Here is a 26,701-nt window from a genome sequence, read left to right on the forward strand (position 1 = left end):
GGTCTTTAAGGAAAAAACAGCGTATATCTTAACCTATTTTTTTTGAGTTAAATAGTAACATTGTACATCTTTTTGTTGCGAAGATTGTTTTAATGGAATATAGATGGCGCTAGAAGCTTCGAATAGTTAGCGCTTTTTCGAAATAAAAAAATTAACCTAAAAAATTTCACTGTTAATAATTTTTGGAAATAAATAAAACAAGATTATTTGATTATATATTAAAACTTTGATTAAGTATTAAAATTTTACATAAATGTTTTTTCACATTTATTGTACCAGGTTTTAGGGACTGCTTTTACAACACCTTTCATTTGAATTATTATGAAAGCAGCTACATCAACAATTGATAATTCGTTTTTGTAGACCCAACCTTTACACTGGAAAAAGATTTGGGTGATAATATCCTCCATCTGTTTTCCAGACGTCTTCTCTAATAAATGGCATTGATCCAGCAAATTGTCTACGAAGTAGTCATTTTGATCGTATTGTATGACTGTTGGATAAAGTAAACAAAGGAAGCGCAGTATGTTAACTATGCCTACTAAAGGCACATCTAGCGAAGACATCCTTAATTCCGCAGAGGCTGAAACTAAGAAGTTAATGTTCTTAATCATTCATAAATATCTTATCTATATAAAAAATTAAAACACACTTTGAGAATGTTACCTATTTCAGTCTCATAGCATATACTAAGGCAGGTTTCTTCACATGACTTAGTTTTGTAGGTTTTATTATAGCATGAATTTTAATGTTACTAACATAAATGGGAATGTATGAATGGATGTTAGTTTGAAGGTATCTTCAGAATGGTTACATGGATCTACATGAAATTTGGCATTTATATTGACCATAGACTGAAAGAACACATAGGCTACCTATGATTCAGCAAATGTGTGTGGTTTCTATGGAATATATTTGATTAACATATTTACTTGATAACTCCTCAATGGTTCAACACTACTGAATATGATTGAATTGATCAACACTATTGAATATGATACATATCATCTTTTTTTCTAAATTCCGTGCAGATGGCAAAATCAAGTTTCTTGTTAATGGAGCTTTATATTTAAACTTTTCCTAAAATAATACAGAAACAGAATAAATTAGTTAGTGAAGCTGTGTCTACTCACCATTTTTAAATATCAGTCTCAAATTGGTTCTATTCTTCAATACCGCAATCTTATTTGCATTTAAATTGTTGAAGCTTAAATCTGGCTTATTTTTAAAAAAATCTTTGATTTTAAAACTATCTTCTGTTGATACTGATGAATGAATATGCCATGTTACATGCAAATTGGGGCTTCTTTTTAAAAACAGTCCAAGGAAACTTGGCAAAATCTTGGGATCAAGTACTACAACAATTTCTTCAGGTTCCAATATCTGTAAAATTTTAATCATCATCAGTACATCCTCTATATTTATTATTTTAATCATAACGATTTTATTACTATTGTACCCAATCCATATGTTTAATTAGCGAGTTATATTTACCAGTTCTGATTTCCTAGTAGCAATTTTAGGTTGAACATCCAGTTTGCATAAAGTACTGATTGTTTTAATTCTATCATAAAGTACATCCAATTTTTGCAACAACTGAGTTTGTCTTTGTTCCAATTCTATCATGGTTTTATTGGGTGAATTCTGGAAATACATAATGTTTGTGTAAGCAATCGTAATCGTCCTGATGTGTTAAGAATTAAAATAAATAATTTTATAACGATGAATTCTAAGGAATGAAATTCACACATATAGAGATAGAAGTATTTTCATTATTTAAATAATATAACAATTAACATTATAAAAATAAGCAATCATAATGAAACGATATTATAACTTGTTAAATCTTGTAGGATTTGTCTATTTTTATCCATTTGTAATAGGTTATATAGAAATATTTAAATTAGTTGAAATGATATTGAAATAAACCTTAAGAAACCTCATAACCTGGTCACTGATATTAAGTTCTACTTCATCGATTTTCAAGTTATTATTCGGATTTTTTAAATAATACATGCACTGTGGTAACATTATATTATCTTCCACGGGAACAATCGTTTTCATGTGATACATTTTTATTTATACACGCAGACACCAACCAGAAACTAGACTACTTCAATTTGTGTAAGCCAACTTTCTTGAAGACAAATAAAATCGCTCCTTTTCTACAAACGAAAAAAGAGTAATTTAATATCCTAACCAGAGAGTGATACCGCCTTACATTACATCGAAAACCAAAAAATAATTTGCTATCAGCGCCAAAATGGCGGAAACCAAATAGGCACAATATACTACGACTTTTAGCTAGTCCATTTCCAGAGGTCAGTGCATAGCAATGATGTTGCAAGGTTGTTGCATTTATTACAAGAAATGATTTTTGGTACTATTCGTTTTTCATTTAACGATTTTTCTATATTTCTCGATAAAAAAATTCTATTATGAATTTAAGTGTATTTTTTATCTTCACTATATATTACCATTTTTTTTATCTTTTTTTAAACTTTCTAATTAAAGCTCCTAGATTATTGATCAGTGTATTTGTATTTGTACATTTGGCTATAAACTAACAATCCCTAAAAGCGACTAGATAGGATCTCTGGATATTTTAATATTTTGGGACTGCCAGTAATAACCACAGCTGTAGCCTGCTTATAACAGTGTAATTTATTTTAAACTATAGTCGTTTGTCTGTAATGTTGGTATGTTTTTTCCGCTTTGTTTAGCATTCTAAATTCCCATTTACTTAATTTTTTCTGTACAATAGTTCTGAAGTAAGAATGTTTAAAGAAAGCTTTATTTTTAAATAAAATTTACCAAAAGAAACTTAAAGGAAGGAATTATGTAAACAGTAAAACTACTAAGTTTTATTTTGACATTTTTTCGGAAAAAGAAAATGGCTGCCTACGACGCAGATCCAAACTTCTACTTTATATCCTAGACAAGTGATTGGTGCAATTGATACTTCTGAATATATTATTACGTATGCTGCAAATTGTTCTGTAATTATTCATTGACTCAAACAATATTTGTGAAGAAAATTTGCTCCCAGGTTGTTCCATTAAATTCAATAATCCACAAGTTACAAAAACGACATGGCGGACTGATTATTGACCAATGGGAAGACAGCTTCGAGCGTTTCAGAATTGCATGTACCTATTCACATTTCGCGTCATTACGATTTTGGTGCCTTCTTTCTTTGATAAAATTTGAGTAGTACTTGTCTGTTATCAGTGAACTGTAATATTATTAATTAATTGTGAAAAAATTGTGTGAATCCAGTTATTAAAGTTATGACATTCAGTTTGTAGTACGCAACTCAAACGGCTGGGACCATGAATGCTATAGATTTAAGATGAGTCTAAATACAATTAGATACATGGTTTTGTTTTTGTAAACAAGAATGTGTTTGCAATACACGTGCAAAATAGTTGTTAATTGACAGTTGATAGTAAGGATGTCGGGAAGGGGGGCGAAAAAACGCGGGAGGCCCCCAAAATCTGCAAGTTTTGAAAAAAATAGAAAATTTCAATTTCATTTATTGAAAAAGCCAAAATATTTACAAAATCAAAATATTGGATCTGGCTCCCTTGTGAGTACTCCGTCGGCGTCCAGAGCATCGTCTCCTCAAGGAAGCGATATTAGTAGACGAAGTACTAGAAAACAAAGAGGCGGAAAAACACATAAGAGTAAAAGAGGCGGTTTATCAAATTCATATTCACGGAGAGGATACAATCCTCAAGCAGCAGAATATCACGAATCAGAATATCATTATGGATCTGATTTTGGCGACGAGTTTAGTGACCGATCGGAGCCGGAAGAGGACCGAGCCAGCGATAGTTCGGAGGGGAGTATCGCGGCTGATGGTGCAGCCAGTGATAGCGACTTCTCTATTACCAGTTGCAGTTCGACAGGTGGTACTCCCCGAAAAATTAATAGCAATTTAATTAGACCTCCTAGCCCTGATCCCCTGTGGCTACAAGAAGAAAGAAAAATCCCTCCACTGGAACTGCCTTCTTCATCTGATGACCTTATTATTCCCCATAATTTGGTGTTGCAAGTTGTTGGTATATATGAAGTATTGCGTCACTTCAGGCATCTTGTAAGGTTGTCTCCATTTCGTTTAGAAGATTTATGTGCAGCTATAAGCTGTGAGGATCAAAGCAACCTACTAATAGAAATACATATAATGTTGCTAAAGGCATTATTAAGAGAAGAGGATGCACAACAAACACATTTTGGTCCTTTAGATCATAAAGATAGTGTAAATATTACTTTGTTTTTATTGGATGTTATGACCTGGCCTGAAGTCCTGAGAGTGTATGTTGAAAGTGATAAATCGTTTGACCAAAATGTGGCAAAGATTTTAAATTCAAGTGAATATCCATTTACATCTGTGGAAGACCGTGTCAATGTATTGCAGTTCTTGTGCAATCAATTTTTAATTACAAACCCTGTTCGTGATGACCTCATAAGTGAAGGTTAGTACTATAAAATACTCCAAATTAATTTTATAACCAACAACATAAGTGCATGTAAATTTCACAATTCTTATTAAAATAACCTAATCTCTATCTACCTTCCTAGTACCCAATGTAAATGTAAAACACTTAGTTTTCAGATATTTATATCTTTGTAAGTTTTTAGTTAAATTGTATCATGTTCTTATGCAGACTTGTGAACCATTGTTATTAGTGATAAAATGATAAAGTAAAAAATTATCAATATAATATACTGTATGTGTAAATGACTACATGTTTTATCACAGGTCCTGTACTTTATGATGACCATTGTCGAGTTTGCCATCGTCTTGGAGACTTGTTGTGCTGTGAAACTTGTCCTGCAGTGTTTCATCTTGAATGTGTCGATCCTCCTCTTGTTGATGTGCCTTCGGAGGACTGGCAGTGTGCCTTGTGTAAACAACATAAAACTGTAGGTGTAACTGACTGTCTCCCTGATGCTGAGAAACAGGGTCTACTGTGCCGTCATGAACACTTGGGATTTGATAGGCATGGCAGGAAATATTGGTTTATAGCAAGGCGCATATTTATGTAAGTATATATTTAGGCCTTCTTGTTAAAACTCTACTATTTTTATGTTGTGCAATGTGTGTTAATATGGAATTTTATAATACAGTAAAATATATTGTTCCAGAGAGGCTGAAAATGGTGATGTCTGGTACTATACAACTTCACAACAATTTCAAGAATTTTTTCAAAGATTAGATGGAGATGAAATGGAAGCACCACTCGTCAGAGAGCTTTTAGAAATGAAGGAGGAAATTATTAGGCAAATGGATATAACCGAAAAACTAACAAATCAAGTGAAAGGGAACAGAAAGTCTTATTTGGAAGTGGAGAATGCAAATTTAATTAAAGAGAGAAGTTTAAGGGAAGAGAAAAAACATGGTCAACATGGTAATCATGATCTAAGAATAGATGATGGTAAAGATGAAAATGAAATATCCTTAGATGCTGATAGTGATGTGGTCAATGAAGTTACCATCACAAGTGATGAAAACCCAAAAGAAGACAGTGATGGATATCAAGATTTTGATGATGAAGATTGTAAAAGGCAAAAAAATAATCAAAACAATAAAACTAAATTATCAATGCAAAAGAAATGTGATGATGGTAATTTTTCTTGAATTTATCTTTGCAAGCAATGTATTCTCTTGTCACAAATTTATTTATTTATTTTCTCAATTGTTTTTCAGGGTCTGAAAGGTTAACAAGATTGAAATCTAATCAAATTTCGAATGGAACCTACCTTTTCAAATTGGGAAATGAGAATGCATTCAAATCCTATATAAACCAGTATACATGCAATCCTTTAGCATTAAACAAACCGCAAAGAAATGAAGAAAGAGATAAAAAGAGATACATTTCTCATAAATTTTCTCTATCTTCAGGACAAGAATTTAAATGGATTGGTTTACTCAATGGTATGTTTCCATTTTTATAATATTACTTTTTACCCTGTATCTTAATGACTTTGAAAAATATTACTACAATATTTTAATTTTCAGCAACTAAACCCTTGTTGGTAGCTACTTTAAGGCAAACTCTTCTAAACTTGGAGTCCAATATAGTTTTGCAATTCATGCATCCAAATTGGTCTTTATTAAGAAAGCCTTGGGTGCAAGCTGTACAGTTATGCCAAGCACCTAGAGATTTTGCAAGAGCTCTTTGTGTTTTACAGGTAACTATTACTCTAGTATCACCTTTTTCTATAAAATTTTTGTTTGATAATTATATGTGAAAATCAATTTTATTTCACAGGCATGTATCAAAAGTGTCGCATGGATGCAGGCTTGGCATGAACAGTTAGGTCATGTGAGGTTAATAAGAACCACAGCTGCTGAACGAGAGGAACGAAAAAAGCTAGATAAAAGAGAGAAAAAGGAGAGAGATGAAGAAGAAGAAAGATACAGAACTGCATATAATTTTGTAAAATACTCATTAGGGCTACACCATCAGGTGATTATATAGATTTTTATAATCGTTAGGAAAATATTTAATACAGTATGTAGATAAGGCCAATAAATAATATTCATGTTTTCAGTTTGTATGCCCCAACAAGGGGCTTGAGTCTACGTTAAGTTGTGGGTGACATTAGTTTCATCTCTTCAAAGCATGATGAAATGTTAGATTAAAGTTAATTTCTGCAATTTTTTATAATTTAAGGTATGGAAACAAAAAGGAGAAGAATATAGAATTCATGGACAATGGGGCTGGTTATGGAACTCATCCACAAGGAAATTTAAAAAACATAATGCAAATCCCAAACTAACTCTACTCAATGGTCCTGCTAAAATGGCTGTAAGAGTCAGGGAAGGGAACACAATAAAAGTATTAGCAGTTGAACCAAAAACCTATGAATACCTTACATCTGATGCAACTGATGAAGATGTTCTACAGAAATGTGAGTTATGAAACTTTCATAAATAAGGCTTTTGTGTCAAATATTGATATAGATACTTCAAGGCTTGCATATAAGGATTTCCTTGATTAGTAACGTAATTACTATTAGTAATAACTATTTTCCTTGATACTTTAAGCAAGGACTTAATTATAAAAAATGCTTAACAATTCTAGCATTTTCATAATATGTTTTATAATTGTGTTGCAGTACCACCTTCGATGCGCAACATGAAGCTTGAAAAGGAGTGTGATGATTTTGAAGAAATAGATGTGGAAAAAGCTTTGAGTTCTTCAACTCGAAGATATTACCCAAAAATCGCTAGAAAATCTAAACTAGATGATTTTCTTGCGCGCCGTACATATTTGAAATTCATGGAAGAAAAGAAGTTAAATAATTTGCTTGCCAATATAAAGAAAGAGGAGGAGGTAGATGTAAAGTGTGAAGAAGAAAAAAATATAGATGTGGAATCTGAAGATACTGAGGTAGACCCAACATCCATGTGTGGTCCAACTGTTGACTCAAAGCCAAAGATTTCCAGCAGCATAACTAAAAATATGGATGGTCTCAGAGATCAATATCAAAAACTGAATCAGTTAACTAAACACTACAAATGTTATTCACCGGGCTGCAACAATGTTGAAATATCAGTTAAAGCTGTTGATTTTAAAGTTAATTGCTATTCTCCTCTGTGTATTGAAAAAGGAAAGTTATTGAATGAACTTTTGTCAGTGTTAAAAGATGGTACTATTAATTCAACACTCAATTCTAATGAAAACAATAAAATGTCAATTTTAGAACAATACCTTTTAGGTAAGAGTTCAAATTCCAAAGAGAATATATTAACTGATTTACTATCTGCTGTAGCATGTGCACAAGAATGTGATAATAAAAATACTGACTGTTTCGTAAAAAGAAAGTCTAATGATGGTGCAGATGGTATTAAGCTTGAAAAGATGGACCATGATCCATCAACATGTCTTATAAAATCTGAGAGTACCTTAGAAGAAGAAGCTGTGCCTGCTGTTGGAAATGAAATGGACATTGATATCACATCTAATAGTTTCGAAGAAGGTGATGTTGAAATTGGCCCATTGAAAGAATTAACTGAAGGGGAACACCAGGACCAGCAAAATGATGGTGGCAATGATGAAAGTAAACCTCGACCACCGATACCTAAATTAAAAATAACACGCGGAAGATCTAGTAAATCTAGCAATACGGTGATATTAGGGTCTAGTAATAATGCGCGAGATTCATCTCATGACTACTCAGTTACACCAAATAAGAAGGATGATAAACCGAAGTACAGGGCGACTGTTAATAGGAGGTTTGGTTTTACAAGGGCCATGAAAAAAGAAGACAAGTCTATAAAAGAAGAAAAAGTCGATGGAGTGGTTAGAGTGTACTCTACTACAAACCCCCAAGGGAAAGTGTATCTCAAAAGAGTGCAGACATCTGCTATTGAGAAGAAAAAGAAGAGAACTCCCGTAAAATATCCTCTATGTTCATCATTCCATACCAAAAGCAAAGCTAAAACTATTATGGTTTTACCGCATCACGAATTAAGAAAGCTCTGTAGACAATCGGGACTAAGCTCAGTATCTGGATTCAGTCACAGTGCGAAACCCAATCAGTCCGTATGGCCGTACCCTTGCGCCAGGCCGCTGTTTAAGACCTGCTGGCTGTACCGCACCGTGAATCTGCAGTGGCTGGCCAGTGCGGCGCTTCAGCTGAGAATTATGTGGGCCTGTTTGAGGTGGGACGACATGGCCGCCAAACCGGCCACGGCTGATGGCAAACACCAGCTAACGACGGACACTGAAATAGTTTCACTAGAATTGTTGAAACATCGACATATAGGTCAATTTTCAGAACGGACGCAATATCTTCGTCGAAAAGTTGTTATTCCTCTTGAATTACCCAAAACAGTTCGTGAAGTTACGTCAATTCGCAGTGGATTGAGAAAACGCAAGCGCGCAGAGTCTCCTCAGAACACAGAACCTCAGGTATGTTGTGCTTAATGACTTTACAATATTTATTATAAAACTATATTTAAAACATTACTTTCTGTCATATTAATTTATAAATATTTTAATTTCTTTTACTTTAATTTTTAAAGGTATCAGAGGAGTGGGTGGACGAGGACAAACTAGAACTGTGGGAGGTACGTCAATACGGTGAACGCGCAGATCGCGTTACGCCCGTGACGCGACAAACTACCGGCAAACTGCCTCAGAGAAACATTGCACCGGCGCCGCCCAACTCCGCCGACCTTAAAGACAAGATGGAGCAGCAATTGCGCGATCAACGAGTCGCTCATCAACAGAAGAGGGCTTTAGAAATGTCACAAGGTTTGTTGAATGCACATCTCCATGTATATCTGAGATATATGTGAAGTATTTTACTTTTATTAACTAAATTAATTCGTTTTAGATAAACTGAAGACGCCCAACCAAAATTCTGGGAAAAGCACGTTAACTTCCTTGTTGACTACAAATGCCTCGACACCGACCGGTCAGAAAACTGTCATCGGCACGAGGAGAATTATAATGACTAAAGGTGCAGATGGTACCACCCGTGTTATTAGTCAGCCCGTAACAGGCGTGACAAAAACTTTGGCCACGGGGGATGCAACGAAAACTCCAAATACTCCAAAAGACGGACCACAAAAGGTTCAAATAATCCGAGCGCCTGACGGCAAGATAACTGTCCGAGGTTTGCTAGCAGGACAGCAGCTAATACAATTGCCGGATGGGAAATTGCACGTCGTTATGGCCGGACAACAAGGTGTAACCGGACAGTTGGTGGCGACTTCGTCTATGACAAAAACGACGGAGCCCGACAGTTCAACTAAAGATAATACGGATAAGATACCTATTGCACCGAAAACCAGTATAGAAGAAACAAAGACATCCATTGCAAGTCGCGCAGTTACCCAACCGACACAGGTTCAGCAGAGCATCGTGCAGGGCGGCAGGCAGATAGTGATGCAGGGGGGCCAGCAGGTGGTAGTGCCCTCGCAGCAGCTGGTGGTGCAGCCTGCGCAGCAGATGGTGGTTCAAGCGGGGGCCCGACCGGTGGCTGCACCGCGCATGCAGCCCGTGCAGACCGTGCTGGTGCAGGGCCAGATCGTGCAGCGCCCGCCGCGCCCCCAGCCGCCTCCGCGCCCCCGCCCCTCCACGCAACAGATCGTAGTCAACAACCCAGTGCTGGTGCAGCAGATCGCCGCGGGAAAAATACAGCTCGCGACGGTTAACGGTCAGCAAGTGTTGATTCGTCCGACCGGAAACAATCAGGCACAGATAGTCGCGCACATCGGACAAAGCCCGACCGCGACGCCCGCCAGTCCGGCGCCGGCCGTCGCGGTGGCTAGCGCCGTGGCTCCGGCCGCAGTGCCCACGCCACGCCCCGCCCCTGCACTCGCCGTTGCCGCGCCCTCCTCCTCGCCCCAGCAGCAGCTCACCGAGGATCAAATAATGGAAAAACGACTTTTAGCAGGCCAACCCCCAGGAACAGTTATCAAAACTGTCACGGCACAGGTTAATATTCTCTTTAAAAGAATATCATTGTGCTAGTATTTAGTCTCCTCTAAATTTCATATATCCCACACTTCTTTTGAAACTAAGTGTTGATAACCGTGCTATGATTTAATTTAGATTTATATGAAACTAGCTGTCGCCCGAGACTCCGTCCGCGGCGCGGGATTAAAAATAGATGTTGGCCGATTCACCCATTCACGATTCGCCCACTCAATATGCTCACAAAATTTCATGAGAATCGGTCAAGCCTTTTCGGAGGAGTATGGGAACGAAAATTGTGACACGAGAATTTTATATATAAGATTGAGTAACCTTTATGTTTTTTTTAATTTAAGTTTGTGTTGTGTGTATTTTAGGTGATGCAGACGAGCAGCGGGCCGAGCATCGTGCTGCAGGGTCTGCACGGGTACTCGCTGTCGCCACAGCAGCTCGCCCTCGTGCAGCACCAGGTCAAGCAGCAACTGTTGAAAGGTTGGCGCTAACTTACTGCTATTATTTTCAAAATCGGTTGCGACAACATAAAATGTTTTTCTGTCTCGTCTTCCGAAATTATAAAATTTTTATTGGCTCATTTGTAAGCAATTATTATATATATTTTGTAACCATTACATGTTCACTATTTCCAGGCGTATAACGTTATAAAATAGTAAAATACAATGCATTGTGTTAATGTGGTACAATGAATGTGATTCACAGCCCAGGAGTCGACGGGGAAGCAGGGCATGCTGGGTCCCAGGAAGATGTACCTGGCGGTGCACCCGTCTCCGAGCGCGACGCCGAGCGCGCTGGCGGGCGTGCAGAGCGTGGCGAGCGTGGCGGGCGTGGCGGGCGTGGCGGCGCCGCCCACCCTGCAGCCGCTGCAGACGCTGCAGCCGTTGCAGCATATCCAGCCGCTGCAGCCGCTGCAGGCGCTCTCGCTGCCCGCGCACCAGGTAATCTATTACTACTAGAATTGAACAAATTGAAGCTAATCTATGGTTATCATAATTACTTCGTTTTAACTTGTAACTTATAAAATGTCATGTATCATTACCAATTGTAGGTGCAAAGTTATCATAATTGATTATTAGAACGTTCTTTATTACGTATTTGCATTTATGAAAAATTGACATAACACAGACGATATAAAATATTTTTTAAAGAAACGTGTTTTAATGCCTCAACTAATTTGTACTCGAAACAGTTTTATAAAATCCGCACGTTGCGTAAAGTCGGTCAAATCAAAAAGTCATAGTAGAAGCACAATATATGCTTACGATATCAAACAACAATTATTGCTGCATTTAACTGCTTATTTAAGCGGTTATATAATTTTGATCATTTAAGAACTAGAAATTACGATCGTCGAATTTTTTGTTGTCCTAAATTATTGAGTTCATATGGCTAGAATCTATATATCAAAACCAATATTTTTTAGAAAATCAACATGCTTCTGGTTTGTGGGGCTCAGATCATGTGTTTTATTTAAGCAACATGTCACGCGAGTAGAGTTAACCCATAGAATATTAAAATGATAATTTATCGTCATATACTGTGCATCAATAAAATACTTTTTTGGTAACAATAAAGACACCAAATGCATAAGGTATTAGTTCCTGAGTTGTATGGTGCAAACAATCCACAAGTACAAAGAACCACAACATCAAAGAAATACAAAATGTTTCACTGCTAACCGAAAATCAAAGATAGTATTTAAGATATACCACTTAAACAGTGAAGCTGTCAAACATTTAGATATGATTAAGTTCGAAAGACTGGTTTTGTGTCTTATACTTTTATGTAAAGCAAATAAATAAAATCATTTTTGTACACAATATTCCATATGATATACTTTGCACCATCACTAGTGGACTGTTAAGATAATCTGTATAGCTTTAGTCTCGTACTCGTACGTATATATATGTAAATAGACTACTATAAAGTTATAAAGACTGGACATCATAAAATATAAACACAATTTTAGACATCATAAAAAGAAAACCTCACATTGGTAGAAATCAACAGTATATGATATGTTTAGTCTCCTTTACAAATATACTGTTAATCTTAAACATATAATAGTATTTCTTGCGATGTCCAAAATTGTGATTTATTTTGTTTCTTGAATTGAAACTATAGAGGGATCCTCTTAGCATTTGTTTTACACCAAAGATTTACATGTGTATATTGTTAGTGATAATTTAGACAATGTGTAATATAATTGATGCAGTGAAAACGCGGAAAATGTGTCACTATTTCGGACGGCTAATAACTTTATATGTTCCTGCAGACCTGCTTTTCGACTCTGCTACCCGCCTTGATTTCAAAATCGTCAATATATAAACATCTTCGTTTAGTCATGTTAAAACTATATATGTATTATTTACATATATCTTATATTTGATATCTAAAAATTAAATACGCACATTTCGGTACCTTTATTTTCCGCACTTTCAAACTGCATAGTAAAATTAAATAAGATTTCCATAGAGTAACGATAGTTAATTTGCAGTATTATTTTGATCTTACGCAACATTTTAGTGGATTGTGCAAGACAATTTGGTCATTTTTACATATATAGTGTAATGTTACGGAAAAGTTTTTTATAAAATCTACAAATAATCAATATTTTATATCAACAGTTGGATTAGGAATAGAATGAGTAAGTTTTCTCTTTTAACTTATTGCTCTGCAACAATGAACATGTGTGGAACACACTTGGTAACACAACATGTGATTAGTTGTCGGGTTCACACTAATAGTTATCTTAGGATAGTAAGGAGACTATTTTTTTACAATATCCATGGTATGTCAATTTGAAATGTTCTATATCGATGGTACGTTTTCTTCTAAAGATATTGTGTAGGAGTAATGTATGCAGTTGTATGTTGTATTGGTTAATGTGGAATTGTACAATATGAGGAAATATTTGATTTGTATTGTTATAAAGTATTGATTGTAGTGAGTTGAGTCCCACTGAGTGTGGAAATGGTTGCGGTAACAAATTGCTCATACACCACCTTACCGTGTCTGTACCCTCTAGTTGATAGTCTGATACAGTAAATGATGAATGGCTAGTGCAATAACAATTCAATAAAATATTATAATCAGGAACGACTTTTATTTATTAAGTCCTCTTTATATATGTCTTTGTTTCTTTTTACCTTTTTTTGCATCTTATGTTAAACGTTTTGTGGGGGTGTATGGGCAATTGCGTACCTAAGCATATGTTCAAGTTTTTTAATTTAAAAAGATAAAGTGTCATTTTACACTTATGTACATTTATATAATATAAAGCAAATATCGTACATATTCCATGTATTATAACTTCAACTGATATATTCCCACAAACGGCTGTTTATTCATTTTTGTTATACTTTTATGTTTTGTATCATGTTTTACATCATTTACGTCATTTTAAATCATTTTTTGTTACATTTCCATTGATATCATTTTGATCTTGACTATTAGTTTAGAGAATATTCGAAAATTTACAATATCACAAAGAATTTTTCTTGGATATGGAATATTCTGTCATTATTTGGATGAAATAATTGACTTTTACCTTTGAGTGTTAGTCATCGGATGACTTCAGATTCAATGATATTGAAGTGAATGGTGCAAAATGACAACAAATGTAGCATTTTTAATTTTAGGAAGGTAATGAAGAGGACCGGACAAAACGTCAGTCCTTAGTGAACGGCGAGGACAAGGTAGCAGTGGCGGCCAGCCATAAAGAGGCGATGCCTTCCAAGCCCGAAGACATACCTGAGAATAACACTAAAACTGACATAGTTAACTCTGTCCACGACACCGTGCAAGGCAATAAATTTATTTTAACTCCAGACTATATACAGCAGAGTAAGTTATTTATTTTATTTCACAAGTTTACAAGCCTAAGTAGTGGTAGTTCAAAATATCTAGTAATGTTGCTGATATCACCAGATCATCATCGTCACCTAAATGTTATTTTGAAACATATGGAGCAGAAGGAATTCTAGCCAAAGACAATACCATCTTTGCCTTTGCTATTACAAAACTATTCTCCATAGACTCATTACTCATCAATTTAATTGTAAAAGTATAAGATAAACAATTTATTTTTTTACTCCACTAATCGTAAATCTAATCCATTAATAATTTCAGCAATAAAAAGTGCACTGAAGCAAGAAAACCTAAACCCCGAGATAGAAGAGAAACTCTTGCAGCTGCAGCGATACCAGGAGAAACAGATGAAGCCGGAGTTGCCGCCGGAACGTGAGGTTCGCGCCGTGGTAGCCGTCACGCGCTCGCCCTCGCCGCCCCCGCCGCCGCGCCGCCGCGCGCTCTCCTCGCGACACGACGACGACGACGAGTGGCTGGAGAGCGGAACCAGCCCACGCAAGCGCTCCCGCGTGCGCCCTCCCACTCCGCCGCCTGCGCCCTCGCCCGCGCCACCCACGCCTTCTCGACCGACGCCCGCCCACCGCGTCTCCGCCCACGTGCCCGCCGCCGCGCCCTCACCCGCACCGGCGCCCATCTCCGCCTCTCCCGCCACGCCCGTCACCCCGGCCACACCAACCTCCGCCTCGCCCGCCGCGGACGAGCGCCGCCGTAACGCCAACAACCAGTCCCGTCTGCAAATGCTGCTCTTTAAACACAAGGAGTTGCTTAAAAAGGACATAATAAAGAAACGCGGCCTACTTGAAAAGGAGCTCGGTGTAGATATACAGGTTACTCCCGATGCCATCTTGTCATATTAACATGCCATTAAAAATTGAGAGTATGTTTTGTAAATGACGTGTGTATTGTGTACAGAAGGAGCTGTCGACGGAGCTGGCGCTGCGCACCCGTGCAGAGCGTAGCAAGCAGGAGGAGGTGCGCGGCAAGCGGACCGCGCAGAACCGCACTACGCGCAAGCCCGCCAAGAAGGAGAAGCTCCTCTGCGTCTGCCGCACGCCTTACGACAACACCAAGTGAGACACGCACCGTCACTAGCTACCTAGTCGTAACGAGTCCGCACTTTGCAGCTCAATAACTGCCTACTGATTGATGGGATTGCCAGTAAACAAGGTCTGTTTGTGGTTAATTTCAGATTTTACGTGGGTTGCGAGCACTGCAGCAACTGGTTCCACGGCGAGTGCGTGGGCGTGACGGAGGCTATGAGCAAGACGATGGAGGAGTACGTGTGCAAGGAGTGCCGGCGCGCCGCGGAGACGCAGGAGCTCTACTGCCTCTGCCGGCAGCCATACGATAACTCCCAGTTAGTTGCCTCCTCTTATTATAACTTCCTTGATTCAATACCGTGCTCACGTACCGAGACTATTAAGTAATGTTATTCGAGACATATGCATAAATACAGCTTAGTTGATAATTATATTATTGTTATTGAGAACAAGATCGTAGAAAATTAATAATTATTTTAACGTTAGATAATTTTAATGTTTTAAAAATTATTAAATAATTCTTACTGTTTGTAGGTTCTACATATGTTGCGATAGATGCCAAGACTGGTTCCATGGGCGATGCGTCGGCATCTTGCAGTCGGAGGCGGACAACATCGATGAGTACGTGTGCCCCAACTGTCAGAAGAACAACTCTGTCAACTATGCTAACATGAAGGAACTGACCGCAAAGGACTTTGAAAACTTAAAGAGGCTCGTTAAACAAATACAATTGCATAAAAATGCGTGGCCATTCATGGAGCCTGTGGATCCGAGGGAAGCTCCTACATATTACAAAGTAATAAAGGAACCCATGGGTGAGTATTCATTAACTTGGCTGTAACATAACTATCAGGATAGACTAAGAATTTACCACATTCTGGGTTGCAAAAATACATGTCTTACTTAGCTTTAGTCTACCTAAACTCGAAACAAATCTGGCTTAGATTACACTGTCTAACTTACTCAATGATACAAGGATACATTTTTTTATGTTTAAACTAATTTCAATTTTGTTATTTACAGACTTGCAGACGGTCGAGAGAAAAGTGAATGAACAAACTTACAGTACATTAAGTGAATTTATCGGTGACATGACTAAAATATTCGACAACTGTAGATACTTCAATCCGAAAGACTCGGAGTTCTATCGCTGTGCGGAAGGTCTGGAAGCGTATTTTGCACAAAAAATTAAATATTTCCGCGAGAAACTATTCGAGACGACGCAATGATAGTGGCAGTGTACAGTGTAGAAGTTCGGCTGCGGCCCAACAGTAAGGGACTATTGAAATGCAAATGAACTTATGATCTGCGGCAGTTGTAAATGTAAAACATTGTGATGACGATTACAAAGAATAAATAATGTATACATTACGATGATGGTAATATTGAGTATGTCGAGACTCATTTTAAGTATTTATTGTATTTATTATGGAATGCTTCACAATTATATCCCACTACAAAGCTGACGCTCGATAGGAACTAAGCTCTTTGCAGATGAATGATTATGTATACAGTTTTGTGAAAATAATTAAGTTAGCTGATATAACTTAGCATGTTTAGTTTTGTAATAGTTACATAGACTAAGTAAACATTATTATACATAAGAAATAAAGTTTTAATAATAACATCTTTACAATGCCTTTATATAATGTTTTGACCCTCTGTGCATTATGATAATTATATTAACCTCGTATACATAAATATCCTTCCTTTTCCCTATGTGTTGTTGGAAAAAAGCTTGTCGCACTCTGGAGCCTTTACGTGTAACTTGTTAGGGCAAAACTGTTTTAAGTAACCGTTAGTATCTGACTATACTGTGAAAACTTTCTGAACTTGTTTCCCATAGTTTAAACCCATCTGATGAACCTATTAAACGGTATTTACAACATTATTATTAGGTTGGCGTAGAAACCACAACCTCCATGGGTTATCTTTAAAGCAAGTAAATATTTGTTGACTTACCAGATGTTACATTGAAAGTAACTGGAAAGGTGCTCTTACTATTCTGCCATTACATCAATTATTTAAAGTAAGGATTAAAAAGTAGGATAATAAACAGGTTTCGTGTTATTGCATAATTTATTCAAGTCTTTGTATAAAGAAAAAAAAAGGTAAATGATGTGTAACAAAAACATTACACAGGTAATACAATTTAAGTAGCTAAGTCGTAATGGCACCGGATTTTATTTATTGATAAAACACAAACCAAGTCTCACTTGTATAACAATCATTGGGAAATACAATTTATAAGGTCGCTAAATGCAGTTGAACATTTTGAAATTACAGAAACAGAGAATTTGAATGATATTCTTTGAAATTAATAAAACATCACAGTTGGTTATCTTGTGCCAAATTTATGCATTATTTAAAATTCTTGGTTTACAGTCAATGGGTTTAATTATTAAATACATTTTTATTTACATCAAAGTATGTTTACATTATGATTGTTATTATTAATACTCTATAATCTATCAGTCAATTGTGTTCTTACACAACTTTATTATAAAAATATTACAAAAATTAAGCTATTAAATTGATTTTTATAACACCAAAGGGATATTAATTAATACGATTTTCGTGACCGATTTTAAATGGCTAATTATTCTATATAAAGTGTATTTACAAATTCATTATAATAAAACTAAACAATACATAGTGTACGAAGTATGACATCGATAAAAATTAATAAAAAAAGACTCGTAAAAGTAAAATATAAGAATATCAAAAGGACAGGTTTAAAGCATAAAAGATTAAGGAATGTTTAATGTAAAATTTAACACGAAATTTCTAAACGAATACAATGTTTAAATAACAGTATTCAACATATGTTTTATTTGTTTATGCTTAAGACAACTTTCAGCACCTAATTATCAACAAGTTTTAAAACTTTTATAAAAAAAAACATGTTATAAAAAGCTGCATTAAATACTCATAATTCGGAATGTCATAGTTATTTTTTATATTATTTTTATTTATCGTCAAAAATTAAAGCAAAATAAGAACCTGCTGCCATATACCATTCAGAAAATTCATTTTGAAAAGTACTAGATAGATTGAGATGCGTACTTCAGTTTCGTGCGTTAAAATTAGCTTTATTTGAAACTCTACAACTTATTTCTCCACATAATATGTAACGAGATCATAAACGTAAATTCTAATATAAACATAGTTTATTTTGAAACTGTCTATTTCTCATAATTTGTTCCATAATTATCTATAACATCTTTAGTAAGATAAGTAAATCAATGCATTTCACTTACCTAAAAGATTTTTTTCAAAATGCTTATGTTATAGATACAAATTATTAATATATTTAACTATAACAATAAAACTATAAAAGTTAAATTACATTATCTAAAAATGTATGTACAAATAGCATTTAATTAATAGTTGCCATATTACATTTTAAATATAAATCGATAAATTGTATCAGTGACGATAATTCATATGAATCTACGTGCAATAAATACTGTAACATTTTCAAACAGCTTACAGTAAACATTGGTCGAAATAGGATAAAACTTATCTATCGTGTAACAACAACATTGTTGTATTTATTACTAATACTTAAATTATTTATGCCCTAAAATACTTTTACGTTACAACGATTTTCCCATATATTTATTATCCCAATTCTTGGTATGTATTATAAGATGCGTCAGAACAATTTTATTGAAGATCAAAATATCTTAAATCGTCTGTACTTTTTAGCGATGAGTTATTGGATTATTCGACAGTTTCCCTAGTTAGACGTGGAGTGTGTGAGGTGGTGAGGGAGAGGTGGGCGAGGGTCATACGAAGGAGGAGAAGCCGGGCAGCGGGGCCCGCGAGCGAGCCATGTTGTTCATAACGATCTGTCCGCCGTTGAGGCTGAGCACGGCGCTGCCCTCGGGCTCTGAGTCTGTGTAGCTGGAGTAGTTGCGCACAGGCCGCTGCCGCTTCCACGACTGCCGTAGCGTGTCATTCACGTTCGCGTAGTGATTCACGAACGAGTGCGGCTCCGAGCGCACGCTCTCGTTCTCGCTCTCAGAATTCTGATAACACAATTTTCTTTGTTACAATTTTATCATAGTATTTTGTTCTATCACATGCATATTGGAGTTTTTCGCAAATTATGAATGATTTCGTTAATGTCTATTAAATAATTTTTACATTTACCAATTTATTTACATTCAAAACCACTCATGATTTGCACGTTTGCTAGAATATCACTCCTATGTTTATGACATTTCATTAAAACTAATGATTTTCGTGTGTCTAGTGAAGAAGTAAGGTGAACTTTGTACAATTTTAAACTTATTGCTATTTTTTTACTTCTAACTCAAATGGACGAAATAGCTCTTACTCGGTAAAGAGATGATTCTATGGAACAGATATAGCGAAGATACTAGACGAAATAAAACGCAACAAGAACTATGTACATCACATATCTTTAGTGAATCTGAAGGAGAAATACTTCGCCTACATCGTGCTGATCGGGAATGAAAGCGTGTCGGAAACAAAACGGGCGTTAGCGAATCGTTGATATTTACCGTCGCTCGCTCCTCGGGTGTGGGTGGAAAGAAATTTATAAGAATTTAGTGTAGGCGCGGAGTGGGACCGTTCAAACGACGCTGATTTTGATGGTGATCACCTGGGAGTCGGAGGAGCTCATCTCTGAGGGCTTCTCGGTGAGCGAGGAGTCGTCGGGGTTCTCGTCGTAGGCGCGCAGGCTCTCCTCGTCGCTGTGGTAGGCGACGGAGGCGGGGGAGGGGCGCGGCGGCGCCTTGCCGAGGGCGGCGGGGGGCTTGCGGCGCAGCGTGCCCGCGCCCGCCGCCCCGCCCGCGCCGCCGCCGCCCGCGCTCGCCACCGAGCTCTGCCGGGAGCGGTACAGCTCCATGGCCAGCGAGCCGCGCTCGTCCGTCTCGCCCGCCAGCGACTCCTCCAGAGTCTTCTGCGCTTCTTCTGTCAAACAGCGGTACACTGATTTTTTTTATAAATTGGGTTTAGAATTATGATGGAAACCGATGATTTACTTCAAACTTCGTTATTTATATAATACCCTAAGAGAGGATAAAGGTGAGGTGAATTATGCAATTTCGAAAAATGATTATCTCAAGTAAAATTTACACGAAAAGGGAAAGCAGGTATTATAATATCTTACTTTTATATTTGTATGTTTTGCTCTTGACGCAGAGTATGGCGACGACCATGATGATGACGACGAGCGACGCGGCGGCGAGGGCCACCATGAACCAGGTGCGGCGGTAGAAGGGGCGGTACTGCAGGTAGCCGTACTCGAGGTACAGCTTGGAGGGGGTGACGATGACCTTATCGCTGCCGGCGGGCGCGCTGATGCCGTACGCGTTGTACGCGATCACGCGGAACGAGTACGCGGTGGAGGGCAGCAGGCTCTGGTACGACACCGTGAACTCCTCCAGCATGCCGTTGCTCGTGCGCGTTATCGTCTCCCACCGCGTGTCGTCTGCACACGAACATTGGGCTTGTGTCATTATCAAACCAACGAGTTACCTTCTTTACGAGTACAAGTGTTTATGTAACAGACATTTTTTTTAAATCATTAGAAATACATATTATATTAGTAACGAAGGATTTACATAAATGAGTTAAAATTGTATATATTTGTTATTTATGTGTAAGTTATATTAATCGTAGGATGGATAATCTTTTGAGTCGTATATAAAGATTTGGGATTGTTTAGTAATTTTTTAAATATACACATTACAGTAGACACGAAACTTACATGCTTGCCATGTTTCCTTCGCTGCATTGAAAAATAAAATATATTGTTATGAAATAGTCTCGAATAAAAATAGATAAACATATAATATACATTAAACTATATTATTAATAAATAAAATATAGATGTATGGATATAGAGGAAAAGAGACAGAAAATATGGTAAAAGAGGGTGCAGAATGATAGATCAGTATATGAGGCATATAGCTGTCGGTTTTTACCTTTCTTGCGCGCCTCTATGTAGTAGCCGAGCAGGGGTCCGCGGCCGGAGGCGGCGTTGTCCCAGCGCAGATGCAGGGCGGCGGGGTCAGGGCGCAGACGCAGGGTGCGCGGCGGGGCGGGGGAGCCGGGCTGCGGGCCTGTGCGCACGCGCGCCTCCGCCGCACCTCCCGCGCCCACCGTCACCGCGCGCACGCAGAACCTGTACTCCACCTCCTCCTCCAGACCGCCCACCGCCAGCCGCTCCTCCGTCACTTTCTGTTTCACTTGTTTGCTGAATCCTGTTATACAATTTATTAATGTATACATAAGTAATTTCATATACATTAATACATGGAGATATCCTCGCGATCTGTCATTATATGTGGACATTTTTATTATATTATCTATCTATGTATAATCTATATTTCGGAACGGTTTTTTCTTGAACTTATTGAGGAATTGATGATATTATTGTTGAAGTGCTATAAATGTCTTACTCTCGTCCTGCTCGATGGTCTCGTAGGTGACGAGGTAGGACTGTATGGGGCCATTTCGTCGCCGCGGTGGCAGCCAGGCGACCACGAGGCTGTTCATGGTGATGTCTGTGAAGGAGATGTTGCGCGGCGCAGAGGGCAGGCCCTGCTCCGTGCGCACTTGCAGTGCGCTCGATCTCGGCCCATCGCCCGCCGGGTTGAACGCTAACACCTAACACACAAAGAACATTTTCGTTCAACTCGTATCCCGTAGGTTAACGATGTTGGCCGTAATTAGAACTCAATTGAAATTACCTGTATCCTGTACTGCGTATACTTGTCAAGGAATACTAAAGAATGCGAAGTCGCGGTGGCGGGTACTACTTCGATCTCCTCCTCCACTCTCCGCCCGGGCTCGGGTTCTTCCGGGGAGTCGGTCATTAGATAAAATATCTGAAACATGTGAAATAATGTAAAATCGTAAAAGCGAATTAGGGAAGCACGTAAGATGTCACGATAAGATGAATGTCAACTAAAGAATGAGTAAATTTAATATAAATGTATCGACATGAGGTAGCAAGTACCTTATATCCGAGGAGGTCGCCGTTCTGCTGCGCGAGGGCGGGCGGCTGCCAGGTGAGCGCGACCTCAGTGGGCGAGAGCGCGTTCGCGGTGACGTCACGCGGCGGCGCGGTGGGCACCGCCTCGCCCACCCACACGACGGCCGGCGTGCCGCCCGGACCTGCACCCTGAGCGTTCACCGCGCACACGCTGATCTCGTAGTTGCGGTCCACCGCCAAGTCCGTTAGCACTACCTCCTCGCTCTGAAACACAAACAAATGTATTTAAACTGACATAAACGCAGTAACTAAAAAAAGGAAACGACGGAGCCGGTCATGTTGCCCGTATCTGCTATTAAAATGGACAAATCATGAAGGCACAAGCCGCAACTTATGTACTTGCGAAAAGGTGGTATTGAGTGAATCTATATGGTGATGACGTTAATATCTCTCTGATGAGGAGAAGTTTGTACCTTGATTCCTTGCACGTCCTGCTTCATGGTGTGCTGCAGCGATGTGGGGAAGTCGGTGAGGGGCTGGTAGGAGACGCGGTAGCCGCCGTGTGCGGTGTCGCCGCTCCAATGCGCCTCCGCCAGCGGCGCCCACTGCACGCGCACGCTGCTCGGCGTGATCGGCACCACGCGCAGCTGCTCCACAGCCTTGCTCGGCGCTGGGACATTATATGGAATATCCTTTCATTTTGTACATCCACTTTTGATATGCATATGCTGTTGTAAGGTTTAAACATAAAATAATATGATATTTGTAATGTACCTGCGGGTAGCGTGCGCACCATCTCTGTGGCGTTGCTGTACCGGCTGGGACCGATGTCGTTGGTGGCGCGTATGCGGAACTGGTAGCCGGTGTAGGGCTTGAGGCCGTCTACCGTGTACGATGTCGCGAATGGGTCTACGCGTTCCGGCAGCGTCTGCCACGTGCCTCCCTCCTCCTTTTGCTGCACCGTGTAGTATCTGTTGTACAGCGTATTAATGATGAGTATTAAAAATTTAAAGTGTAAAAGTATCTTCCATTTTGTCACTGATGTTCGTAATTTGAAAAAAGAGTTAACATAAATAGGGCGGAGTTATATTTGTTTAAATATTATAAATAATGTTGGTAATGTGTCATGTGTCAGTGTACACAATGTACCTAAGTGGGGCGTATCCGTCGTCGCCGGGCGTCCAAGAGAAGGTGATGTGGTGCGGCTGCAGGAGTGAACGCTGCAGGTTGGGTCGCGCGGGTGGTGCGGGCGCAGCGCGGTTGGCGGTCGTCAGCACGAGAGCGCGCGCAGTGCCGCCCCACCCCAGCCGCGTCTGTGCTGTCACCGAGAACAGGTAGTACCGTTCCTGCAGCAGCTCCGTCGCCCTGCAAATAAAATGTTTTATATAAAAAAACAGCACAGATTTCATTTTCATATATTTCATGGATTACTATGCAGCCGGCCGAATCGAGGCATAGTCGTGACGTCATCACAATAACAAAAAGTACGATATATAATAATTACCTGAATGTCCTGTCAGAGGGTAGGAATTCTTTAGAGAACATGTGTTGTGTGGAGCTGTTGAGGTGGTAGGTGACCTTGTAGGCCAGGATCTCGCCATTAGGGTCCTCCGGCACGTCCCAGATGATGCGCGCCATCGTGAAAGTCACGTCAGGGAACGACACGTTTGACGGCGGACCCGGTGCTGAAGATATTACATTTCTCAATTATAACTTATTATTTTAAAATAGCTCGAATGTCTGGATTTGGCGTCTAAATACTAAAATAAATAAAAAACAATAAATATACTGAAATACGGGAAACTTCTTTCAAAATTCATTCTATTTCAAAAAAGGAAAATAATAAAAATTTAAACTACTACATACTGTCTTCGAATGTCCTGACAGTGACGGGCGGGTCACTGAGAGCCCCGTCTCCGAGCCTGGTGTACCCGAGCACCTGTATCTGGTATATGACGTACTTCCTCAGCTCGGTGAGTGTCACCGTGTGGGTCTGGTTGGAGGGTATCGCCTGGCACTCCACCTTATGGTGCTCGGGTCTCGGAGGAGGCACGATCGCAGCGTAGCACACCTTGTAGCCCTCTATCAGGCCATTCTGATCCTGAACTGGGATATCGCCCCACAGCACCACTATGGTTGTCGAAGAGGTGGCGTTCGCTGATACATTAACGGGACCAGATGACGGCACTGAAAATATTAATTTTAATTTATGAATAAACAAAGAATGTAACGTATATATTTATTAATAAGTTTGCATTTTTAATCCAAATACTGAGTCTAACGATTGCAAAAGCAAAGAAAACCTGATCTATCGTTTGGAGGGACATCGATCTAGTTTTATAAATCTTTTTAAACAAAGCAATGAAAATTTTGTCGTGGCTGTAAATACACACCAGCTTCCCTGGTCCTCTCGAGCGCGGTGGGGCTCTCTGCGGAGACGCCGACCTCGTTGAGCGCGGTCATGCGCACCTCGTACAGCGACCACTCCTCCAGGTTGGCCAGCACGTGCGAGTTGGCCGTGTGGTCCTCGATGACGCAGTGCAGCGTCTCGTTGTCGCCGCTACGCTTGTACGTTATGTTGTACCCTTTCGGGTTACCGTACCATTCACTTTGTTGTAGCGGCTGGAATCATAAAATTTACTAAGCGTTTTTGTATTTAATGTTTATCTTAGTGAACCAATTAAAATCAACATATACTTACAATCCACCGGACTCTGAGGTTGTTGGCGCTGACGGCGCGCACGGTGACGTTGCGCGGGGGGTGCCGGGGCGGGGCCTGTATGGTCTGGAACTCCTTGCAGGGCTCGGAGGGCGGCGAGGAGCCCACCACGTTGCTGGCCACCAGCCGCAGGCGGTACGTCGTGAACGGCACCAAGCCTGTCACTAGGATGGACTGAGCGTCCGGCTCGCTCACTTCGTAGATTGTCACCCATGATGTGTTGCGAGCTGTCTGTGCCTGTTTTAAAACATATCAGGATAAATGAAATTTAATATAATTACATTTTTAACAGCCAGTAAAATTCACGAAAAAAATTATTCTAAGCGATTAACGGCTTTTTACCTGTACGGTCCATAGGGATATGGAGGAGTTGCCGTCGAAGCCTGGTGTGAACTGCAGCAGCACGGAGTCTGCGGCGATGTTGGAGAGGGCGAGGTTGCGCGGCGCGGCGGGCAGCACGGGCTCTACGCCGGACTGCAGGCCCGCCCCGCGCGCCGGCCCCTCCCCCACTCCGCTCAGCGCGCTCACCCACACTACGTACTGCGTACTCGCCTACGCACATTACATTCTATTACTATTAGATACAATTTTCGGAAGTTGTAGCGTTTCATTAATATTTATTTTCCTGCCCTTATAATACTGAACATAGCTGACTTTTTTGTTGAAAGAATCAAACATAAAAATTCTCGAATTATTCTATCGTTGTGCGAACAAAGCACTTTAATTTATCTTAGATAAAACCTAATTTTAGATATTCTAACTGCTATACTCTTAGCAATAATATTACCTGTAAATGCTCCACTCGTATGCTAGTGATATTTGGTGGTAATATCTCTTCTTTGTATGTCTCATTGTTGTCTTTAACTTGGTAGGACAGCTTGTATCCGATGAGTACGCCGTTAGCCTTCTTTGGAGGTGACCATGAGACACGGACTGCGCGATCCGAGATATCGTCAAATTGCAAACCGCCCACCTCGTCCGGAACTGAAAGTATATATTGTTTGAATAAATTATATTATCTTAAAGTTTTAGGAACAAAAGTAAGTTGTTTTTACAAAAGTATTTAAAAAGTGTCTTACTGTCTTCCTTAGTTCTAACGAGTACATAATCACTCTTCGGTCCATCTCCGGGCTCGGTGAAGCAGAGCACAGATATGTTGTATTCAGTGAACTTGTCGAGTCCGGCGATGATAGCCGCCTGCTCCGTCAGAGGGTCCAGCAGGTTGGGCGGGATGCTTACAATCTTCTGCTCCACGTTGCCGTTCTCACTCGCCTCCCATCGCCATGCTTGGATTTTGTAACCCTGAAATAATTGTTATTTAATCTATCTGCCTCACTCAGAGTTGGTTACTTAATTTGTATGAGGAATTGTCACTAAAATATATAAATCAAGTGACCCTGTTTGCGCAATATAACGCAGTGATAAGAACCGTTCTGATTTCCCGATAGCAAGTGATTGATTTATGGTTTACTAACAGTTGCTCGAACATTGTCATCGCAGAATTTAAGTTAAGTAAGTAGTTAAGTTAATTAAGTTACCCCCGCACACATAATCTACATTCCAGTAAAAATCCCTTCAGAATCAGTGCAGCCGTTTCAAAAAATTACTCGGAACAAACGCGGATTTCCGGACAGACAGACAAAAG

General features: G+C 39.2%; 3 protein-coding genes across 7 annotated transcripts in view; 1 reads left to right on the forward strand and 2 right to left on the reverse strand.

Annotated features, from left to right (window-relative positions):
* Nucleotides 1-202: 202 nt before the first annotated feature.
* Nucleotides 203-2,303, reverse strand: LOC106128257 (uncharacterized). Of its 4 annotated transcripts, none has more exons than XM_013326562.1 (4): nucleotides 1,930-2,303; nucleotides 1,495-1,644; nucleotides 1,134-1,383; nucleotides 203-583 (listed from the first exon to the last, which is right to left on the reverse strand). In XM_013326562.1, the coding sequence occupies exons 1-4, from the start codon at nucleotides 2,071-2,073 to the stop codon at nucleotides 246-248; spliced, it is 882 nt and encodes a 293-aa protein (XP_013182016.1). In that variant the 5' UTR covers nucleotides 2,074-2,303; the 3' UTR covers nucleotides 203-245. The 4 variants fall into 4 exon arrangements, with proteins under 4 accessions (XP_013182016.1, XP_013182015.1, XP_013182018.1 ...); XM_013326561.1 differs by having other exon boundaries at nucleotides 203-589; nucleotides 1,930-2,302; XM_013326564.1 differs by having other exon boundaries at nucleotides 203-589; nucleotides 2,100-2,301.
* A 474-nt stretch (nucleotides 2,304-2,777) lies between these two features.
* E(bx) (nucleosome-remodeling factor subunit NURF301 E(bx)) lies at nucleotides 2,778-16,996 on the forward strand. Its single transcript, XM_013326658.1, has 18 exons — nucleotides 2,778-4,478; nucleotides 4,766-5,048; nucleotides 5,152-5,630; nucleotides 5,714-5,941; nucleotides 6,026-6,198; nucleotides 6,279-6,476; nucleotides 6,684-6,921; nucleotides 7,129-8,927; nucleotides 9,041-9,272; nucleotides 9,355-10,460; nucleotides 10,817-10,931; nucleotides 11,157-11,392; nucleotides 14,096-14,300; nucleotides 14,586-15,151; nucleotides 15,237-15,394; nucleotides 15,514-15,681; nucleotides 15,899-16,179; nucleotides 16,388-16,996. Exons 1-18 carry the CDS (start codon nucleotides 3,455-3,457, stop codon nucleotides 16,591-16,593), a joined length of 7,695 nt encoding a protein of 2,564 aa, XP_013182112.1. The 5' UTR covers nucleotides 2,778-3,454; the 3' UTR covers nucleotides 16,594-16,996.
* A 1,751-nt stretch (nucleotides 16,997-18,747) lies between these two features.
* Nucleotides 18,748-26,701, reverse strand: part of sdk (sidekick cell adhesion molecule) — a 39,220-nt gene continuing 31,266 nt past the window's right edge. For both annotated transcript variants that reach the window (XM_013326773.1, XM_013326772.1), the window contains exons 12-28: nucleotides 26,136-26,358; nucleotides 25,844-26,040; nucleotides 25,399-25,608; nucleotides 25,039-25,293; nucleotides 24,731-24,959; nucleotides 24,204-24,524; nucleotides 23,842-24,022; nucleotides 23,487-23,702; nucleotides 23,112-23,308; nucleotides 22,811-23,007; nucleotides 22,362-22,601; nucleotides 22,093-22,230; nucleotides 21,802-22,009; nucleotides 21,325-21,603; nucleotides 20,508-20,828; nucleotides 19,998-20,308; nucleotides 18,748-19,398 (exon numbers count right to left, since the gene is read on the reverse strand). In XM_013326773.1, the coding sequence (XP_013182227.1) occupies nucleotides 19,156-19,398; nucleotides 19,998-20,308; nucleotides 20,508-20,828; nucleotides 21,325-21,603; nucleotides 21,802-22,009; nucleotides 22,093-22,230; nucleotides 22,362-22,601; nucleotides 22,811-23,007; nucleotides 23,112-23,308; nucleotides 23,487-23,702; nucleotides 23,842-24,022; nucleotides 24,204-24,524; nucleotides 24,731-24,959; nucleotides 25,039-25,293; nucleotides 25,399-25,608; nucleotides 25,844-26,040; nucleotides 26,136-26,358 (3,966 nt within the window). In that variant the 3' untranslated portion in view covers nucleotides 18,748-19,155. The remainder of the gene's footprint in view (nucleotides 19,399-19,997; nucleotides 20,309-20,507; nucleotides 20,829-21,324; nucleotides 21,604-21,801; nucleotides 22,010-22,092; nucleotides 22,231-22,361; nucleotides 22,602-22,810; nucleotides 23,008-23,111; nucleotides 23,309-23,486; nucleotides 23,703-23,841; nucleotides 24,023-24,203; nucleotides 24,525-24,730; nucleotides 24,960-25,038; nucleotides 25,294-25,398; nucleotides 25,609-25,843; nucleotides 26,041-26,135; nucleotides 26,359-26,701) is intronic.

The sequence above is a fragment of the Papilio xuthus genome, unplaced genomic scaffold (genome assembly GCF_000836235.2).
Source record: "Papilio xuthus unplaced genomic scaffold, Pxut_1.1 DF828780.1, whole genome shotgun sequence".
Lineage (NCBI taxonomy): Eukaryota > Metazoa > Arthropoda > Insecta > Lepidoptera > Papilionidae > Papilio > Papilio xuthus.

Bases quoted from the DNA above. Each gene is read 5' to 3' on its own strand.
- LOC106128257 (XM_013326561.1), bottom strand. From the start codon at position 2,073: ATGTATCACATGAAAACGATTGTTCCCGTGGAAGATAATATAATGTTA. The intron at 1,645-1,929 runs GTTTATTTCAAT...ATGTATTTCCAG, and splicing joins AGGTTATGAGGTTTCTTAAG to AATTCACCCAATAAAACCAT. The intron at 1,384-1,494 runs GTAAATATAACT...AAAATTTTACAG, and splicing joins CTACTAGGAAATCAGAACTG to ATATTGGAACCTGAAGAAAT.